The sequence below is a fragment of the Aethina tumida genome, chromosome 3, assembly GCF_024364675.1.
Source record: "Aethina tumida isolate Nest 87 chromosome 3, icAetTumi1.1, whole genome shotgun sequence".
NCBI lineage: Eukaryota > Metazoa > Arthropoda > Insecta > Coleoptera > Nitidulidae > Aethina > Aethina tumida.
In genome coordinates, this window is record NC_065437.1 from 12,998,078 (window position 1) to 13,018,604 (window position 20,527).

Consider the following 20,527-nt stretch of genomic DNA (forward strand, 5'->3'; position numbering starts at 1 on the left):
TCTAATATGATATAAACTGTTCCAATGTAGGTGAACCTGAGTTAATCTAAATCGGGCTACATTCTTAGTAGATTTTCTTCGCAAATCTCTCTAACCAGACAAACTTCCATTCACAACCATCTTCTAACAGTGATTAAACTAATTTTCATTGTTTTTTGACATTTGAATTATTTCTTTAACAATTCTTTAAGTTCTTTGAACTCGCTGAATATTTTTTGTAGTTATCATTTGTCCTAATCCTCTATTTTTTTTTATTATTGCAGGAAACGACTGACTTATTAACTCTCAACAATCCCTGGTTATTTCTCTTGGTAAGGCTGAATTAAAATTTTCCTTTCAGCAATACCATATTGTTTGAGTATTACCCATTATTAAATAATTATAATAAGGACATCACTGGTAAATAATCGCCACGGTTCATTAATATACTATAAAGTAAAAAGTTGCTTTTGATAAAAAAAAATCTTTCTTTAAAGTTCATTAAAGAATAATGTTAAATTGACACATCAATAACAGAACAAACAATGGATTCAAATATATGTAATGTTTTTTGTTTTTTCTGTGTCCACAATGTAGCTAGTTGATTTAACACTATTCTTTAAAGAACATTACATATATTTGAATCCATTCTAGTAATACAACTCATATTTTTAATACATTTTTATAAGTTAATTATGGCCATGTATTTAGACATAGGAATAAATATTTTGTTTCATCAAGTATTCAATTTAATACTTAAATTTTTATTATTTTATAAATAATAAATATATTTTTTTATTATTAATTTATTTATTTTTTCTTAAATTATTTAACATATTTTGATCAACTGCTTATTTCTTCGACCGTTGAACCAGACAATAAAACACTTGAAAAACTGAACAAACTTCGCTAGACCGTCTCGGTGATTGGAAAGTAAGCGACTACCAGTGAACGGGTGTCGTGTGCGGAGAGTTTGGTGGCACCGTCGCAAATCGGCGTGCCGCAATTAAACCGTGAACGAACGGATCGGCTTCGAGGTCGCGGGGGGAAAAAGGCAGGACCGCGCCCACCGGTCCCCTCATGGGCGGACGGCGGTCGACCAATAAAAACGGGGGCACCGGCCCCCCATTTTTCCCTCCCGGAACCGCGATTAAAGATCGACCACTTTTTATTTAACGATCGCGGCTATGTCCAATTCGGGAACTGGGAAAACCGTCGGTCATTGGTTAAGAGGAATTCGCGGATTGGGAATGGCGATTTTGTCCGATCGATCGCGGCCATTTCAATAATTTAAGGCGAAAATTGATTTTTTTTATTTATTTGTACGTCACCACAGTTGGTTGGAGCAACAAATTGATTGGTACTTTCACAGTTGTTACTGGTGCACACACACGGTGTGAGGACCGAGTGTTTGTCCAACAAATAAACGGATTAATATCCAATTTGAAAGTAATCAGCTGAACGCGTCGTAATTCACACACACACACACACACACACATAGACACAGCATACACATGTTGCCCCGGCAATTTTTCATGTATCCTTTGCAGTTTGGTGCATGGTAAATCATCGCGGAAATTGCATCCCTTTTAAGGCGTATTGAATTGCGCCCAGGCAATTTTACTAAATCACACGGCGATATAAACAACGAGGGTAATGCGAATCGAGCAGATCTTTTTACTCGAGGCACCGAGATGAGATACGCCAATTGGCATTTCTCATCTCCAATCCGTTACACGTGCTCAATTTTTTTTTAAATCGGTGTATGTTAGAATGTGGACGAGAAAGAAAAGAACGCATCAGTTTGCTTGGAAACACATTAGAGATGTTGATGTTAAAGTTAGTTGCCGCCCTCGCGCTTGATGGAAAATGATGTTATTATCGCCTCGAAAACGCATACATGTAATTTAGTGGACGTGCGAAAAGAAATCGGGAACGACGCGATTAACGTGTGTGGCGCCACATGATTCCCATTCGTGATTACGATCTACGATAATGAATGTTTGGCGGTGTAATGTGTGCGGATAAACGTCTATCTAAATTACCGACGATTTTAAATAAAATGCAAAAATACATGCCTTAATTCAAGATAAAGGTGAAATTTGTAAGGCGTCTCTCCTTTGAAATGTTTAATCAGATTTACCCTTAATATGATTTGGTGCACGTCCGGAGATGATGGATGAGCTACAACATTAAACTAAAAAGTAATCCTTCGATTTCTGAAGGCAGGAATTATCCAGTGTGCATAGGGACTTTACCTCATCTAATCGAGAAGGAAAAAGAATTCTATTACGATGCGGGGAATGTTAGCCAAGGTAGGAAATACTACCCCTCTTGTTTGGGGAACCTTCCACGAATATTTTATTTATTATTTATATCATGCAAAATAACTAAGCTTTTAATCCACTTGATCGTCAAGCACGATTAGCTTTTTGCAGCTGTTTTTTTTTTTTGCAAAAAAGGGGGTCCCCTAAAGTTGACCTATTAATTTTTATAATACATTTGTTAGGGAATATGGACATCAGGCAAGTTTTTCATTAAAGGCGCCTTTCTATGTCTTAAATCTCTCTGAAATTAAGACAATAAATGTGGTTTTAGTCTAATGGTGCCCCAGATCACTTTTAGATTGCCTTAAGTAAAGCATTTAAGTGAAACATTTCCACATACATAAATAAGGAAGGGAGGAATTATATTATGACCTGCAAGACTGCCTGATTTAAACCTATTAGATTTTTTTTGGAGAAGATACAGTTTATGGAACTTCCATAAATAGCTTTAGGGAACTTCAACTACAAATTAATTAAAATATCAATAAATGAGGGGATTTGAGAGTCATTTGAATAAAAATATTGTGTCTGATTAAAAATATAAGGAGGGCAGTTTAAACATCTTTTGTATCTTTGTTTTTGACAGGCGCTTTATTTTTTATTTGTACTCAAAAAAATAATGTTAATTACCGGACCCACGTTTAATAATACCCCCTTAAATATTTTACAAACTTTTTCAAACACTTTTTAAATTTATTTATAAGTTGTTAAAATTTATCCATATATATCTAAAATTTTGTATAAGTAAGTCATTTATAATTCTCAAAATAAAGTAAGATCTACCTCCACACAAAACAGTTCAAATTTTATTGCTGGAATGTCAATGAATTTATTTATTTTCGGCTAGTATAATAAAATGTCTTTCAGTTATTTATATGGAATTTTATCGGATATATTTATTGGTCTTGTAAAACCAAATTTTAATTACGATATTCTTCTGTCGGTAACATTACCTTTGACTTTATTCAATGATAATTCAACAGGTGTCAATACTTCAAATATTTTTAAGTTTTTTCTACCAATTATAATTTTTTCTATTATTCCTTTTGTAAGTAAAATAAATCAGATATTTCGAGAGTTAAAATATAAATGTGTTGACCTTCCTACACAATGTAATTAAGTGCTTTGAAGCTCTTTGATCCGCACTTTAGAATTCTGAAAACCACAATAATCGTTTGGTAATATGTATAATGATTATTTGATATAGGCATATTTTTCAAACGCAAAAGTAAATCCCGTTTGTCGTGAAATAATTACAGATTACTGAATGTGTACAGTTATTATTTTCGGCCCTGGAGCGTTTCTCCGGATCCGAACCATGAATTACCGGCTATTAAAATAATTGTAAATTGCCATAGAGACAAACTAATTAAACATTTACTGGTTACGAAACGCATTAAAATCGAGTGTTAATATTTGAGAATGGTAATTTGGTCGCGGCGTTACCGAGTATGTTTTAGAAGTCGTACAATTTGCATCGCTCAAAGCGGGTGCTGGAAATGTTGTTTTTGCAACGTGACAGGAAAAATCGAAGCGGATATGAGCGATTATTTGCAAACCGTATATTCTGAATATTGTCTTTGTTTAATTAAAACTAATAAAGAATTTATCTTTGTTAATAATTATTGTTGTTTTACCTGAATATTTTTTTAAATAAATATACATTTAAATTTTATATAATTTGTGTAAAGAAAAATATATTTAAATTAAAGAATTATGTTGCTAGTGACATCTGTGGGTAAGCCATGGAACTACGTGAGTAATAATGTTGTGGTTTCTGTAGATAGTATAAGTTCAGTAAATTGCCTTCTACCTCATAGATGTCGCTATACCATGTATTTGATATATTTCAACAAAAATTGGAATTCGTATATTCGAATATTCATAATTCGGAATTTATGAAACCGATTTATTCATTAGAAAATTTGTATCTTTATTTTGTATTATTTGAATATTCATTTGAATATTGTAAACGTAAAACGATGAATATTCGAAAATTAAAAATAAACATTATTGCTTCTAGTATATTTTTAAATAATGTTAAAGTATCCTAATTTATACTTTTACTTATGCTGAAAATATATTTTCATATATTGAAGATTCCTAACATTTTAGAAAAAAATACTTTTATACATTCATTATTAGTTTATGAGGAACGAAAACAAATAATGAAATACTTTTATAACTTTTAATGAACAAAATTATATTTCTAGTTTTGCCAGTGACATCTACTTTGTTATTACTTGTAAATTTTTGAAATTGTAAATTCTACTTGTAATTTCCAATTATTTTGATAGATTAAAGTTCTAAATAAATCCCAAATTTTAGACAATAACTTTGAAATGTTCACTGGAACACAATATGTGTTATAGCATAATTAAATTGAATATTAAAAAACCTTTGGATTGGCTATGTATTCCTTAAACATAAAATTAATATTAAGAAAGATTTGACAAAAAATGCAATGTAATGTTGTCAGATACAAAATAAATGTCATTCATGGCACTACACATATTAAAATCAGCGTTACATTTTTTGGTAAACTCTCTGTTAATATTTATTTTATGTGAATTGTTTACACCAATTTTTAAAGGTTGTTAAATATTCAAATTATTATGTTACGAGACGCCTTATATAAAATTTGACTGTATATAATCACATCTTATATAATTGGTTAACGGGTATGCCAAAAATGAACTTTTCTGTATTAAAATTGGATCTTTACATACATTTTAATCTGTCGAAATTTTTATAGTTTCGGTATAAAACATGCTATAGCCATTTTATTGGTAGAATGTAGAATTAAAAATCTAAAATTATATAAGATGTTACTTTGAAATTATAAAATTGATATAACTTCTGACGAACCCGGTCAGAAATTTTGTTTAATATGAATACAAATTATTATTAAAGATTTCAGATCAGTACCTTTTTCCGTTCTCTATAATAATAATGAATTAGTTAGTTGAATCACCCTTTATATATTATAAATAAATGATAGAGATAAACATATCTTAAATACTAGTGGTTAAATATATTAATTTTATCTTAGAAAGTATTATATTATCCATATTCTAATAATAGTTAGACGTACACTCATTTGAATTTGTTTATTTTGTTGGAAATATTATGTTTGTTGTTTTTTATTTCTTGTGTACATGTTCCTTATTATGCTTATTTGATATAACATAACACAAACACTCATGGAATTTAAAAATCTATATCAAATCAAATTAAAAAATAAATAATGAACACTTTTTGTATAAACTACAGACAAGACAATAGATATTTACCATATTTATACAGACAGACAAAACAAAAACAAAGGTATATTTGGAAAAAATATTTTGAATTTTATTTCGTAACTGTTATGTATCTTTAGATACCGAGTTTTTACGAGCTTTTTTCCTTATATAAAGAAATTTCAATATTTTGGACAATATTGTGGTTGTTCCAATTATGGAACAAGGTACATTGGGGACAATTTTTTCAAGTTTTTCAATACACTTTTAAAAAATCAAATGCAGATGTGTCTTGTATAGTAGGAGTAACTAATAACGAAGCTATGAATTTTACTTTGGTACCACAGATCCCAATTTTGTTAAGTTAGTTACCAAATCACCTTTTAAAACAGCAAAACTTCGTATTGTTTCAGATGCTTTTGTGACCAAAAACGATGGATTTCCAAATGCTTTAATACCATACGGTATGAATTACAACTATTTAACTTTGAGTAAATTTACATCAGCAAATTAAAGAAGAATATTTCAGCTGACCACCGGATTGCCTGCACTTCAAAGGGTATATCCAGTGTATAAATTATTTTTTGTGATTTTTAAACAATTGTTTTTAGTTTCTCAGTGATTGCTTCTTTAATATGCAATTTAATATTTTTACTACAATATAATATTTTTAATAATTTAATTATGAATGATCCAAAATTAAATTATTTCATTAATGCTACATGAAAATAAAAGTTTAAAGGTGCAGTGAATATTTTATTTGTGTATCGTATGTACCTATATAATAGTTGGAAAACCAATTAAATCAGCTCAACGTAAGTTCAGTGGAAATCGCATTAAAGATTGCACAATGATTTTCCGTCTCAGAAAAACAATGGTCCATTGTAGACCGAAACAATTCTATTCTAACAATATTGGCATTTTTATTGTTAATTAAGATAGTGTGATTTTTACTGTTCACCTTTACTGTTGTAACGAAAAATATGAAATTTGCTTATTTTTACGTATTTACATGCCTGGTATGAAGTGTTTATTTAATTAATTAAATTAACTGATCACAAAATTTTAGGTAATAGTAAAGGTGAAGTGTGAAATAGATTTTAACTGTGTTGATATGGTTACCGAAGGCGAGAATAAAACGTTTAAAGGATGTCTCGGAATTCCTTACGCTTATCCACCTTTGAACGATCTGCGATTTAGTGTAATACTTATCAATTACTCAATTGTTTCTTATTTAATTATTTATGATTAATTAGAACCCGAAAATGTACCCGATCTTCAATGAAAGTCTCAATTACACAGAAGAAAAAGAAAATTGTATCGGAATAGGACGCCGAGGTGTGGAAGATTGTCTCTACTTAAACATATTTTACCCCGAGGTAAGTGAAAGAACCTCCCTGCCGGAATAATCGTTACTAATATTTTCTAGGGATCTCGCACCGGCGATTTGAAACCGGTTCTCGTTTATATCCCGGGACACTTCTTTCTAGAAGCAGACACGTCCTTGGCATCCGCCCGTCCCGATTATTTCATCGATCAGGATCTGATAGTCGTAACCGTGAACTACCGTCAAGGGTTGTTCGGTTTCGGCAGTGCCGACGATTCGGGGAATTGGGGCATCAAGGACATTTGGTCCGCTTTGATTTGGATCAACTCGTACATCGACGAGTTCGGCGGGGACGACAATCGTGTGACAGTTTTGGCTCACGGTTCTGGGGCGGTTTGTGTGTCGATTTTGCAGCAGAATTCCGAAGTTAAGGGGCTCTTTCAGCATTTGATCTTGCAGAGCGGCAGTTCTTTAGTATCTTGGGGACGCGGGCATAAGAGTCGGGAGTTTTTTTGGAAGGTCGCCGAAAAGTTGAATCTGGATACTAGTAATTCGAGCAGTGTAATGGAGGAAATGAAAAAGTACCCGAATCTTAAGGATTTACAGGAGGTTACAAAGAAATTGTATAGAGAAGTGAGTCTGTGTGTGTGAAAATGAAGAAATAATTAATTATATAAAATTATTACCATTCAGATGAAAACTGTAAATAACCCTTTGGATGGTCTTCCAATTGGACCTCGTCTGGAAGTGATTGATCCAATGGCTGTTTTTACAGATACCTCCCATGAAAGTTTGTTTCAAGGGAATTTTGTGCACGTTCCCACTCTTATGGGCTTTACATCTATGGAAGCGATCACATCAACTAGTATTTTTTTTTGTTTTTGATTAATATTTGTATAATTTAAATTCTTTTCAGTACTGTATATTTCTGGATTTATTGAATATTTCACACCAAAAGATTATTGTGAGCGATCTATGAACATAAATGATGAAGATCGAGCAACTGTCGGTGAAATAATAAGACAATACTATTTCCCACAAAAGACACCATTTGATCACTCCAAAACACTCAAGGTATAACATATTTGTAACCCAAAGATGTGTACAATTTTAGATTTATGTATTTATAGTATGTGTCAGATATATTGTTTGTAAGACCAATTATGGAAACTGCAAGACAATCGTCCAAATACAATCCAGTGTTTTTGTATGTTTTTAATAAGTATGGTATTCATGAACAAGAAATGGAATATCCTGGAATTAGTCACGAAGCAGAGTTACCATATTTGTTTCCAACTTACAAAGATTTTGCGAAAGTTCCTTCTAACGACTCAACCAGAGTAAATCTTATTACGTTATGGACCAACTTTATAAGATATGGGTGAATATATTTTGACTTTTTAGTTCAAATAATTTTATAGTTTTTTTTCAGACATCCGACTCCATTAGTTTATGAGAACGACTTTACTTGGTTAAAAGTTAACGATTTGCAGGATCATAGTTTGTATGCTTCTATAGATGAATCTGTTAATCTAAGACTAGACCCATTTCACAGAGATATGGCGTTTTATGATAATATTTATTCAACTTATGGCAATCCACCTTTCGATTCGTTCTAATATTTAAATAAAAATATATTATTTGAGATTGATATTTAATTTATTATTTGTTAATATGTATCGAATGGCCTGTTACCGAAGTTGTTGTACAAATTGTCCCAGAAATCTAGGGTATCAGCATAAGGATTCTTCGTCATGCAGTGACAATTTTTATTGATGTCTAACAACTGTGTGTTTGTTGAATTCACCGGACTCCATTTAATTTCTAGTTGATATTGCTGAGGTGGATTTATTGATGGATTTCTGTAATATATAATACAAATAACGAAGTAGTAACAAATGTATCAAGCTCATACCCTGTGTGTGCCATATTGGTCCACATTTTACACATAAACTTGCGAATTTTTTGTTCGGCTTCACTTATTGCGAAATTGTGGTCTTTTTTGAAAATGTAAGATAGTTCCTCGGCATGTCCAACTCCTGTTTCACTTCTGTTGGTGTTGCTGCCCCACTTACTCAAATATGAGAATTGATACAGGAAAACATTGGAGATCTTTGATTGTAGTTGTGCTGCTTTTATTATAGGTTTGATGAACATTGTTTCGCTGACGTACTGAAAAAGGTAAACTTTTTTTAGGTGTTTCAAATATTGTATAAACTTTTACCTTTAAAAATTTGGGGAATGTTTGTCCAATTGAAGGAATTAATCCAAAATATTTTTCAGTGATTTTTAATCTAGCAGCAACTCTTTTAGCCAGACTGAAAATATTCATGTCGATTGGTACCACATTACTCATAAAGTTTTGATATGATAGTCCCCAAAGTTTAAGCAATACTGAAAGAAATTCCAAAAAGAAGTTGTACATTGTATTATATATGAAACTCTTACTTGAATATGGAAATTTATCAGCAGCGGAAGCTTCGTTGTTATTAAAACCAATAATCATTGGTATTTTGTGCGAATTCCCACTTGATAAAGTTTCAAAACTATAAGAAGTTAAAAGTGATTCACTTGAAGGTGGTTCAATCACTGGTCCTATTCCCATTAAATTGTTCACCGGATCCTTTGAAATCAACTAAAATCACATCAGTCAAACATTGCAGATTAAAATGTCACATTCACTACTTTTAAACCTATCGGTAACCATTTTTTATAAAATGCTTCCTGTATTTCTTTACTAGATTTAGCTCTTAAACTTTCAATTAAGTGAGTGCTGTTCGAAGTGTCGATGTTCAATTGTCTTCCAATTTGGAAAGCCAGTTTTCTGGCGTGCCTCGCCTTAGACCACATGCACAAACTGGTGCCGCTCTGCAGAATTGCCTTGTGAAACAGTCCTGAAAAATCCACAACAAAATCCTTCTGTGCTCAACGGCTAAGAAAATATGAGTACCTCTAGTAGATTTGATTTGACTCAAAATGGATACGGAAGCTGCGCCAGCACTCTCGCCAAAAGCCAATACGTTATTTGGATCGCCTCCAAATTTTTCAATGTTGTTTCGTATCCATTTAAAGGCAAACACTTGATCTTTCAGCCCGTAGTTTCCTAAGGCAGCCGTGTCACCTGTGCTTAAAAACCCTAAAACTCCCACTCGATAGTTGAAGCTGACGAAACAAACGCAGTTTTCTAGAAGGTAATCGGGTCCGAATTCTTTATATTGGCTGCTCCCCCCTATAAAACCGCCTCCGTATATCCATACCATTGTTGGAATTTTTTTCGACTTGCACTTAAAACAAAATGTAAATCTTGCATTATTATGACAATTGGGACTTACGCTTGCTGCGGGAGTGTATACATTGATAGTTAAACAATCTTCTTTTCCCTCAGAAGTATTTAAAACAGTATTTTGCACACACTGAGGTCCATCTTTTGTAGCGTCCAATGTTCCGGACCATTTTTTTGGTGGTTGTGGGGCCTAAATTTTTTAAAATTAATGTTTTGGAAACGTTTTAACATAGAATCGTACTTTAAATCGTAGACAACCGACAGGAGGAGCTGCGTATGGGATTCCCCTGTATGCATGATATATTAGTCCTTTGCCTTCCGTTTTATTGACTGTTCCGACGATTGTTCCATCGTTTAAGTGGACAATGGGACTTTGATGGAGCACACAATCCTATTGTTTGAATGTAGAATCGGACTGTATGATATTATGCAATTGTTACTTACGGAAATTACTTTTCCTAATACAACGAGGAACCACAATAAAATCATTTTAATTTTATTTTGCGCTGTGGCGCTTATATTTATACGTAATAACATATATTAAATTACTTATCGTAATTTTTATTTTTACTGGACACCTACTTTAATAAATCTGTAGTTACGACCGTAAAAAATGTTAATTTAAAAAGTTTATCTCCGTGCTGCGTTTTTTGTACACAGTACTGTAAAAAATTACGAAGGAATTATGCAAATTATATTAATGATAGTGGTATAAATATATTTTGGTGCTTTTTCGAAATATGTATACTTTTATCTATTCACACACAGTTTTTCATAATAAGTAAATAAAATTAAATGAGCCATTTATGTTAATAATGCTCTAATTAAAATTAACATTGAAATTATTTAAAAATTTATTTGCAATTGTCATACAAAACATTTAATATCTGTATCCAGAATTAAGTGGTGGTAAATATTGGCTGTTGACTTTTGGTGTTAAGTACTGGTTACTCAATTTGGAAACAGCGGGAGCCAAATATTGGTTGCTTAGTCCATTTTTGGCAACGGGAGCCAAGTAATGACTGGAAACCCTCGCAGAATAATCCCCGGATTCATCATGGCGATACGATCCGTCATCATGTACGCCGCGAGCTTCTTCGGCCGCATTTTGTTGGAGCGAGATCAGGATTTCCTGGGGAACTGGAGGTGGAGTTGGAAGATGAGCCCCGGACGGTTGGAAACCGTTTTCGTCTGCCACGTAAGATAAGGAAATCGATTGTCCCTCCGGTGATTGATAGGAGAAATCGCCGTGGACTTCCTGCGACTCGTGGCCGGTTTGATGACCGGATTCTTGGGCGGAAATGTGATTTCCGGTTTCATACCTAAATAAATAAATAAATAATAAACAAAACAAAGTATGTGGAGGGATGTTCTACAAAACTTACTGATATCTGTAGCTTCCGTCTCCGTTATTCTGGTTATCCAACCTGAGGATCGGTACGATTGGTCCGGAATGGATTCTGGAAGAGGCAACGGGAGTGTTGTAGAGACTAGCTGGGGCTGCAGGAGGATTAGGGAAAGCAGGTCCAAATGGTGTGGAATAAGATTTAAACACCGCTTGATTGGAGTAAGAAGAATGGAGTGGAGCTTGCAGGAACTGGCCGTTTCCTCCTGCTCCTCTAGCGTTCAACGGAGGGAGGTAGGTGTTTTGGAGTTTGTCTCCAGAAACGTAGACGATGGCCGCCAAAAAAATTGTCACGTACTATAAAGGAAAATGTTAAAAAATTTTGTTGTTGCCAAAATTTTATACTCTACTTACCAATTTCATGTTGATGCTCTGAAACAAATTGATCGAATGATGTAATGCATTATTAAAATTCAGCTTTTATACTGATCTTAAATGTCGGAGGTTCCTGAAACGATGATACATATTCGTAACGAGGAATTCTCAAGGTACTATTCAAAATATATATATCATTTTTTCTTACATTAGTTTTTTTATAGGAGGAGTTAATGATGAACAAGGAAATAAATACACCAGAGGCGTAACTATTTACTATATTTTCCGTGTAATAATAAATGTTCATTTTGATAAACAAGGTTAGTTAATAATTTCAATAACACATTTTTATTGATGTGTTATTTTGAAAAAAAATTAAGTGAAAGTTAGAAATTTGAATAAAATCTAGGTCTTTTCTTTGTTTGAAATAACATTTTTATTTTTAGAATAAATAATTTAAATAATTCTTATATTTTCTTTTATTGTTTTCTATGACTCATCAGATAATTTAAAAACATTGTTACATTTGTTAAAAAAAATGATAAATTGCATCGTAATCTATATGAATATTATTATGCAGTTGACCTTAATGAATTAATTAGATTCAAAATGTAAAACAGCTAAAGATTCAATTAGTGATGTATCTGTAACGATGTAACGTATAATTGGTTGTTCCAACTTGATTTTTTCCTAATAATTGACAAGTTCACGAATAACGTTCATATTGAGTTATTTACAATTGGATCTAATTGATAATTATCCTGACATTTGCAACATCCTTGAAATGTTACTAGGAAGAATTTTTATTTGTATTACTCTGCAAATTAATCTGGATTATTTTTTACATGTAAATGCAGTGGCGCAGAAAAATGATGACCTAAAATATACGGAAAATGTGTGTATTTAATTTTACTTATTTAAAGAGTTAAAAGTTTCGTGCCCCAAGTTTAATTTAAAGGATAATGTTTTTGTAAACAACGATAAAATGAACACATTTAAATGGAACATAAAGCAAAACTTCCTGAAAAGTTGCCTGTTTATATTTTTTAAACAAATATAAATCCTTGTTTAACTTTTTGTGGGTGTTTTTACGTGAGACATTTTGTGATATTCTTTGTCGTTTATGAGTGTCGTTTTTTATTTTCTTTCGGCCATTAATTTTTCTGTTAATGTACTTTTTGTTTTAGTGTCACCATTTATTACGGTCAGGCCGTCTGAAAGTGACTTGATTGACTCATAATTCCTGAAAGTGTAAAAGGGACATAAATAAATGTCATATGTGTAAGTACGAGAGTAATGAGCATGTTCGCATCCTGTTTCAATATTTGATACTAAATACTGCAACTAGTAATTACTAAAACAATATTTACAGTTTAGTCAAAAGCACCGTCAAGAGAACAACAAAGGGGCAGTTCAAAACAAATGGTAAAATCCACTGGAATTCTCATTTGGGGTGAAATGCAACGGTTTGACTCCCTCAGAAATATACTAGTTTGATTGCGACCCAATAACGTGATTGGACTCGTGTCAGTGAGAAGTTTATGTAGTGCGGAATGAGATCCGTAACTCGGTTACAGTTATGTACACTTTGTCGGACTGTCAAAGGATCCGGAAAAGTTCGTCGGTCCCGCAGGATGGGGGACATGGAAACTCCTGCGGAATGTTCTGTCTCTATCTGTTTGCAAATTTATTTTCCATTTTGTGTTTTGAAATGAAAACGTTGGATGGTTTTTACTAATTTATTTATCGATAAATAAGTTAAATATTTATAAACAGCCTTCGAGTAATTTAATATTTGTATCCTCCGTTTCCGGTTTGTCCTTGACCGTTTCCTGAGTATTTACCTTCGGAAGCGTCAGGTCTGTATTGTCCATCGTCTACGATTCCTGCGGCTTCGTCGGCGGCGTTTTTCTCCAACGCTTTTAGGATTTCCTCTGGTACTGGTGGGGCAGTTGGAAGGTGAGCTCCTGAAAAACGAATAAAATGTTTCAAATCCGCATTTTTGTATTATTCCGATTTACCTTGTGGTTGGAATCCGTTTTCGTCGGCGACGTACTGAATGGTGAACGTTTGGCCGTCTGGAGCGGTGAACGTGTATGAACCTTGAGCTTCCACGGATTCACCGTCTGCGCCAGCCTTTAAATGTCCGGATTCTTGTTGTTGAATGTGATTGTCGGTCTCGAATCTTTCAAACCACAACAAATTAATTGATGATTAATAAACAAATCTAAATTTACCCATAGTTGTAAGATCCATCGCCGTTGTTTTCGTTCTCGAATCTCAAGATGTTAACTTGAGGGGAGGCGGGTCCGGCATGAGGTTGAGATGGAGCGCCTTGAGAAGGGGCGGCTGGTCTAGCTTTGTTTATGGGGGCGGCGAGGATATTGCCGTTTCCTGCAGCAGTTTGAGCGCTGTTAGGGGGCAGGTAGGTGTTCTCCAAACGGTCTGCACATGTGGCGAAAACGAACGACGCCAAAATCACTAACTGTAAAAAAATTGTTTCATATTTGACAGTCGTTATTTTAATTAATTAAATTAATTAGAGTGTTTATAAGGTAAAAATTAATTAGTTTAATAATATAAGATCAGAATATTGATATTAGTTACTACAAATTATTAAAAATATTTAAATAAATTAAATATTTTACTCACAAATTTCATCTTGATTGGTTGTTTTGGCAGTGTACAAAAACTGACTGATGCGAAGAGTCTAAAACACTTTCGCTTTTATATTGGGAAAAAATACGATGAGCCGCGGGATGATACAGATTCACATTCGGAAAGTGATTCAAGGCGATCGACCTTAAAATTCGTTAATGTTTTTGATTTCAATTCATTTTTTTCTATACCACGTCAAAGGTTAATGCTAAGTGTAATTACATGGCGCATTTAAAAATCACATAACAGTTTAATTCAGATCTATTAGTGAGCAGATTCCATAGACATTATTTTGATCTTGGGGTGTTACGAATCTTCCAGATAATGAAGATTCCAGTTTAATTCCGGACGTGTCAATGGTGTTCCCGCAAATGAATTGGGACGACACGGGAATAGTTGCCACGAATGGAAACAATAATAATCCGGTTGTCATCTCCATATTCGCTCTCGGGATGGCATTATGCACTTTCCGACCTCGTCAACTGTTTTCCATTTCTAATTTCGGCAAGAAATTCTATTATGTCGTTGCGGCGCCCAAACCGAAACTTGATAATCGCGTTAATAACAGGAACAAGTTGCACTGTTCCCAATTAAATTGTTATGTTTTTAATTAATCCTCTTCTCGCCTCCAAATCTTTTCTCTGTTGACAAACAATAACATTCCTTAAATGCACTGTTTGGTAATTTCGAGCCTTTATACTCTTTTCTTAAATGGGTTTATATTTTATTAAATCGATATTTAATTTTATTGGTGAATAGAAAGAAAATATAGGTTAAATTTTAAAAGAGCAGTTTGTAAACGAAACACGGGACTGTAACATAAAAGCTTAAATGTTCCGTTCAAAAGCAACATGAAATATTACTAAAACAGTTTCCATATCGAATTAATAAAACATCAATTCAATAATTTCGACGTTCGTACATTGTCCGAATTGTTTTATTTATAAATGATTGAGTATAAATTTTCATTTGAATGTATAATAATGGATATTATGCGGATGATGGATGACAGCAATAAATTATTGCCCTACTGTTGATTGTGATGTGATCAAATCGACTTTGTGACAAACTTAACTAACGAAAAAATTATTCTTTTAAATAGATAAACACGATTAACGGTTAAATAATTTGTGATAAAACTTCAAACTTCAATCAATTTTGCACAAATTACTTGATAACGCATTTCACACTTTTTATTGCTAATTGAATTTTAACAACTGCACATGAATTTCTAACGATTTTCTAAATAATTATTAATTATTAGCCAACCACATATGTCACATTTTCATTTGTTTAAAAGTGATTAACATAACCAGTAATATAAACACAATTTGAATTTTAATTGCAGTGACAAATTTAATCCTGCATATGATGATAACATCAATATCATTGTTTAATATTTCGATTTGTTGTCGTAAATGGACACGGCAATTTTTTATAACACATGAGACAAATCAAGGTAGCATTTCGCAGTTATAAATAGTGTGAAATTCAATTTGGTGCAGCCGTATCATATTTCACGGCAGGCATTCCTATTTATTTCTATTATTTCACTTGTCATACACCTTTATTTCATTTACCTGAGAGATAAAGAAAAAACAAACAAAAATGTAGACAAACTTCATCGCCGGAGAGAAGTAAATAAATTTATATTTGCCCTTAAAACGCTATAAAAACCCCGGCGAACATTTGACAATTTTTCTTTGTCCCGGGTCCAAGTAACTATTGACGATAAACGATCAGATCGGAATCGTTTTTAGAACGCACACTTTACAGTTACCAAGATTAATGGACGAAAACAACTCCATATTTATCTAAATTGTTTCTTTGGCTGCTTTATTCCCAACAGGACAACGCAATAAGAACCGAAATCTTTCAACGTTTGTGAATTTTATGCTTATGAATAAAAAAAGTGATTGAACGTTTCTTGCACAATATTAATGCATAATTATGTCTTGAATATTGTCCATAAATAATTATTACATTTTATGGAAGATTGCGCAAATATTACAGTTAATTAACCTTGCAATACACATCTTCAATTTTATGACAACGAATTGCACAACCTTCGAAGCGCACCGTTTAATTTCAACATGAACTACTAAATTACAACCATTTACGGTATTCAAGCCGCATTTAAATACAATTTACTTCTCTTAAATTGTCTCGCGTTGATTATTTTCAGTTGCGTAACTTATTTCAAAACAAAAAAAAAAAATTATTTGAGCTGTCACTCGATCAAATAATATAAAAAATTTAAACCGAAAGAGTATTTTTTCGGTTTGCTGAGCTCATCGACGTATCTGTTGTTCAAATATCAATTTCATGTAACAAAATCCCGAAAGAAAGCCCACCCCCAAAGTAAAACCGTGCAAATTGCATAGGAAAAAGGATGGATCGTGATAAAAGAAATGTTCGACGATAAAAGGAAATGTCTGTTTTATGGGTTTTATGCGAAAACGGGAGTCTTGAAAAATGATTTGGTTTGATGTGTTTGTGACCTTTAATACTAGGTTTAAGTATCTAACTCCTGATTTATTATGTGGACGTCACAAGTTTCGTTTTATGTCCGATATCATCAACAATATCAAATATTCCATTTTACGATAATGATGGTTTTGATGATATTGAGAAAGAATTTTTCGGTTCATCAATTATTGAATAATACACGTACACATGTGCCTAATTATTTGCCTCTAGAAGAAAAGGTCATGTTAAAACTCGCATTAAATACTCATTACTCTGTCAAATTCTATGCAAGTTAACGCTTTTACTAACTTTTTAGATTATACAACTTGTTACAAAACGTTAAATTTGGGATCCCATTAAAAGATGTTCATTTCACAATTTATATAATGACTATAATTATTAAATCTTAATAATTGTATACCATTTTATTTGATATAGATTTATATCTATTTAATGATATTTATTGACCAATTTTATAGTCTCGACATAAGAAGTAAGAAAAAATACACTGCCCGTCATTTGAAGTGAATAATTTGAATTTCCTAGTTTAAATAGATTTAAAAATATTTTCATTGTGTTTTATTTATACCATATACTTAATAAAGAAGTACTGAGAAAATATAGCGGTTAATATTCTGTTTTTTTAATTTTGTTTTATTTGGTGATATTTGTTTTATTACTAATTTTTGATGAAGTTTTGTTTAATTGGTTTGGAAATTATAAAAAGGTCTTTTCATAATAAATTTGTTTCTGTCTTTTGAAATAATTAAAAATATCCACTTTAAAAGACGCGTTGTTAATCAAAAAATTAAATTAATTAATTAATATGTGTAAAGGTATAATTAATTTTATTAATAAAACGAGCTATTAATTTATAGCATCCTTTTAAATCGAAGTTAATTGATCCACATTGGAATGCTCAAATCAAGGCCGTACATTTAGTGTACATGATTCAAATGTGATCATCAGATTAAAATGTAGTTCATTACTAACTAAAGGTCACAACGAGAAGACTTAACCAATAATTAGTCCGTCAAATTCCAAGCACACTTTCACTCGATTTACTTCGAATAATGGCGATCAATTAAATAGTTTGAAGAAAATTTTTGTCTACATAAATTTTTCCAAGACGGAAGTTCCGTCTCAATAAATATAAAAGGACATGTTTATTGCGCGAGAATATTGCACACACATGAATATAAATCCTGCAAGACAATTAAACGTGCGACTTCCAGATCACGATGTCCCATTTTATCGGTGCAATGCGCAAAAATGTTCCTTCAGAACTGCACTCGAAGCATTTTTAACGAGACCGCAAAAACTAAGGGAATTTACAGTAATCAGTAGTTTGTTTAATCTGACGGATAAACTGCACCTATTTCATGCACGGATCCACTTGTTCGCCACATCGAGAAAAACTGAAATTGAAGAAATAAAAAAAAAACGTAAAGAACTTTTCTCCCGCAGGAGTGTTTCTTGATTCTCGCGCGGATCGAATGGAAACGGATCGACGGATTCCCGAAACGTGACTCTAATTCCCGCGGAACCAGACGCGAACTTGTCTCTTTGTTCGGTCGGATTTCTTTTCGATGGCGGGTTTATTGCCGGGCTTAATGGTAACTATTTGTTTTTCAATGAGAGTACCCGTGTCGTTTAGTACAATTTAAACTAGTCTAAAACACAAGGAAAAGCCACCTAATTATATTAATTAACAGACTAAAAAAATCTTTATGGAGGCATTTTCGAATAATTAAATTTGACATTTTTGAGTATAATTTTTGAGATCTAATTGATAGCTGCTCCTAAACAAGCATTCAAATTAAAGATTAATTAATTCTTCAACTTTTACTTATAGGTCTTATTGTGATAGGTCCAGTGGTTCAGAGGTCAGCGAAAATTTAAAATAAATATGCAAAAATTAATTTTTCGGAAATGCTTTCATGTTTTCTGTATCTAGTGAGCCCCTCGGCGAACTGGCTGTAAACAACCAGTATTACAAAGTAAGAAGCACTTGTATTGTAGTCACTTTGTGTACCATTCGTATAATTACATTTACGCTGTTAAATGTTAAATAAAGATTAAATTTTACCACCATTTACTTTCGCCTCTTCTAATCCGGGGTATGTTAGAAAAGCTTACGAAAACGTGAATCTCGTGATGAATTGTCGACGAACAGATCCTTGTCGACGATACTTCTTCTATTCTGGTCACATGTGTTACACTTTTTCACCGGCAAAGGGATCAAACGGATCGTAATTCCGAGTGTAAAACGCGCCTCGTTCCAAATCCGAGATATAAAACATGTCATTAGGAAATTACGACCGAAACATGACGGGTTACATTGTGTCTAAAAGCGTCAGTCATTCTTATCAATGACATACACTCTACAGTGAACAAATATAACAATTTTTCATCAACCAATAACATTTCTGAAGTAATGATATTTCACAAGAAAAAAAAATAGATTGAATCCAAGGGTTGCCTTCAATTCCATGCGACAAGGACTCGAACGTGAAAGCTAGAAAAGCCATATCAGAGCTGATTCAATTAGGCAATGAATAAATAAAAGGAGTCCTTTGGTGCTACGCAGGTTTTACATTCCTGCTTTCTAATGTCGCAGCGCACTCTCCTGACGTCCCGCAGGAATCGTAGAAAAGGTCCAGAAACAGAACCGACTCGACGTCGAATCGAATTTGAATTTTATAAGGGGGTTTTGTTCGGTTTTGTTTTTAGTTTGTTTGTTCCCTGAATCACAACTGTAGTGTACCATCTCGTTATAATATAATGTTGTTTGAAGGTATATAATGATAGAGTAGGTAGGCATTGTTAGAGGATCGACGGTTGGAAATTGAGAAGCGATTGTGCGACTTCGTTGTGCCCTTCCAGTCAGCAATTGAAAGGCGGTCGTTTGTGGTCTAAAAATACCAGATAATGGTCGATGGTTTTTTAATTGAGACATGTCTATTCCACGAACGCTTCCAATTCGATTTTTTGCACAATCGCCCTCAAACATCTCGGGCCATAAAAGGGAAAACGGGATCGGAAATGTTTGATTGTGCAAAAATTTTCTGTCAACCACGAGTTAACGACAACTAACGTTCCATGTTTTATTTAACGCTGTAAACGGAACTTAATCTCACAAAAATAAATGAACATTCTTGGTAGAGTCGGTATTAAGGATTAATAAAAAGGGCGGAAGAGTATGTGGAGGAATTTCTGTAATAGAAATTCTTAAGCTGGAAAAGCGTGACCGATGATTTTATCAGTGGGGAAAATTATGAATTCAACGAAATTTATTAATTGTGCAGCGACGGCAATCAATGAACGAATTAATGTTGGCCGATTCTTCACAACGAAAAAAAAGTGATTCGAAAAAGCTTTTAACGAACTGTGTTCGTTTAGGAGAAACGGGAGAGGACGAATGAAATATTAAAATTATATTCTGATAAACTTACTGAATAGTTTTCTGTATAAAATTCCTCTTGAATTAGTCTTTTACTTAATTCGTCAGTGATATAAAAA

The 20,527-nt window shown here is 33.0% G+C and overlaps 4 protein-coding genes across 5 annotated transcripts; 1 reads left to right on the top strand and 3 right to left on the bottom strand.

The window, feature by feature from the left end:
* Window positions 1–6,444: 6,444 nt before the first annotated feature.
* On the top strand, window positions 6,445–8,520 carry LOC109595311 (neuroligin-4, Y-linked-like). The gene is made up of 8 exons (XM_049965496.1): window positions 6,445–6,567; window positions 6,618–6,749; window positions 6,805–6,927; window positions 6,978–7,508; window positions 7,569–7,740; window positions 7,792–7,949; window positions 8,006–8,256; window positions 8,308–8,520. The coding sequence occupies exons 1-8, from the start codon at window positions 6,532–6,534 to the stop codon at window positions 8,492–8,494; spliced, it is 1,590 nt and encodes a 529-aa protein (XP_049821453.1). The 5' UTR covers window positions 6,445–6,531; the 3' UTR covers window positions 8,495–8,520.
* Window positions 8,519–10,647, bottom strand: LOC109595310 (juvenile hormone esterase-like). The gene is made up of 9 exons (XM_049964117.1): window positions 10,603–10,647; window positions 10,400–10,549; window positions 10,208–10,348; window positions 9,826–10,159; window positions 9,561–9,769; window positions 9,324–9,510; window positions 9,100–9,269; window positions 8,791–9,047; window positions 8,519–8,737 (listed from the first exon to the last, which is right to left on the bottom strand). Exons 1-9 carry the CDS (start codon window positions 10,645–10,647, stop codon window positions 8,545–8,547), a joined length of 1,686 nt encoding a protein of 561 aa, XP_049820074.1. The 3' UTR covers window positions 8,519–8,544.
* Window positions 10,648–10,994: 347 nt separating this feature from the next.
* LOC109595309 (pupal cuticle protein 20-like) lies at window positions 10,995–11,926 on the bottom strand. The gene is made up of 3 exons (XM_020010641.2): window positions 11,918–11,926; window positions 11,544–11,860; window positions 10,995–11,480 (listed from the first exon to the last, which is right to left on the bottom strand). Exons 1-3 carry the CDS (start codon window positions 11,924–11,926, stop codon window positions 11,039–11,041), a joined length of 768 nt encoding a protein of 255 aa, XP_019866200.2. The 3' UTR covers window positions 10,995–11,038.
* A 1,687-nt stretch (window positions 11,927–13,613) lies between these two features.
* On the bottom strand, window positions 13,614–19,115 carry LOC109595308 (endocuticle structural glycoprotein SgAbd-2). 2 transcript variants are annotated; one of them, XM_049965512.1, is made up of 4 exons: window positions 19,098–19,115; window positions 14,116–14,363; window positions 13,900–14,063; window positions 13,614–13,845 (listed from the first exon to the last, which is right to left on the bottom strand). In XM_049965512.1, the coding sequence occupies exons 1-4, from the start codon at window positions 19,098–19,100 to the stop codon at window positions 13,667–13,669; spliced, it is 594 nt and encodes a 197-aa protein (XP_049821469.1). In that variant the 5' UTR covers window positions 19,101–19,115; the 3' UTR covers window positions 13,614–13,666. The 2 variants fall into 2 exon arrangements, with proteins under 2 accessions (XP_049821469.1, XP_049821468.1); XM_049965511.1 differs by lacking the exon at window positions 19,098–19,115 and adding an exon at window positions 14,531–14,571.
* Window positions 19,116–20,527: the final 1,412 nt, after the last annotated feature.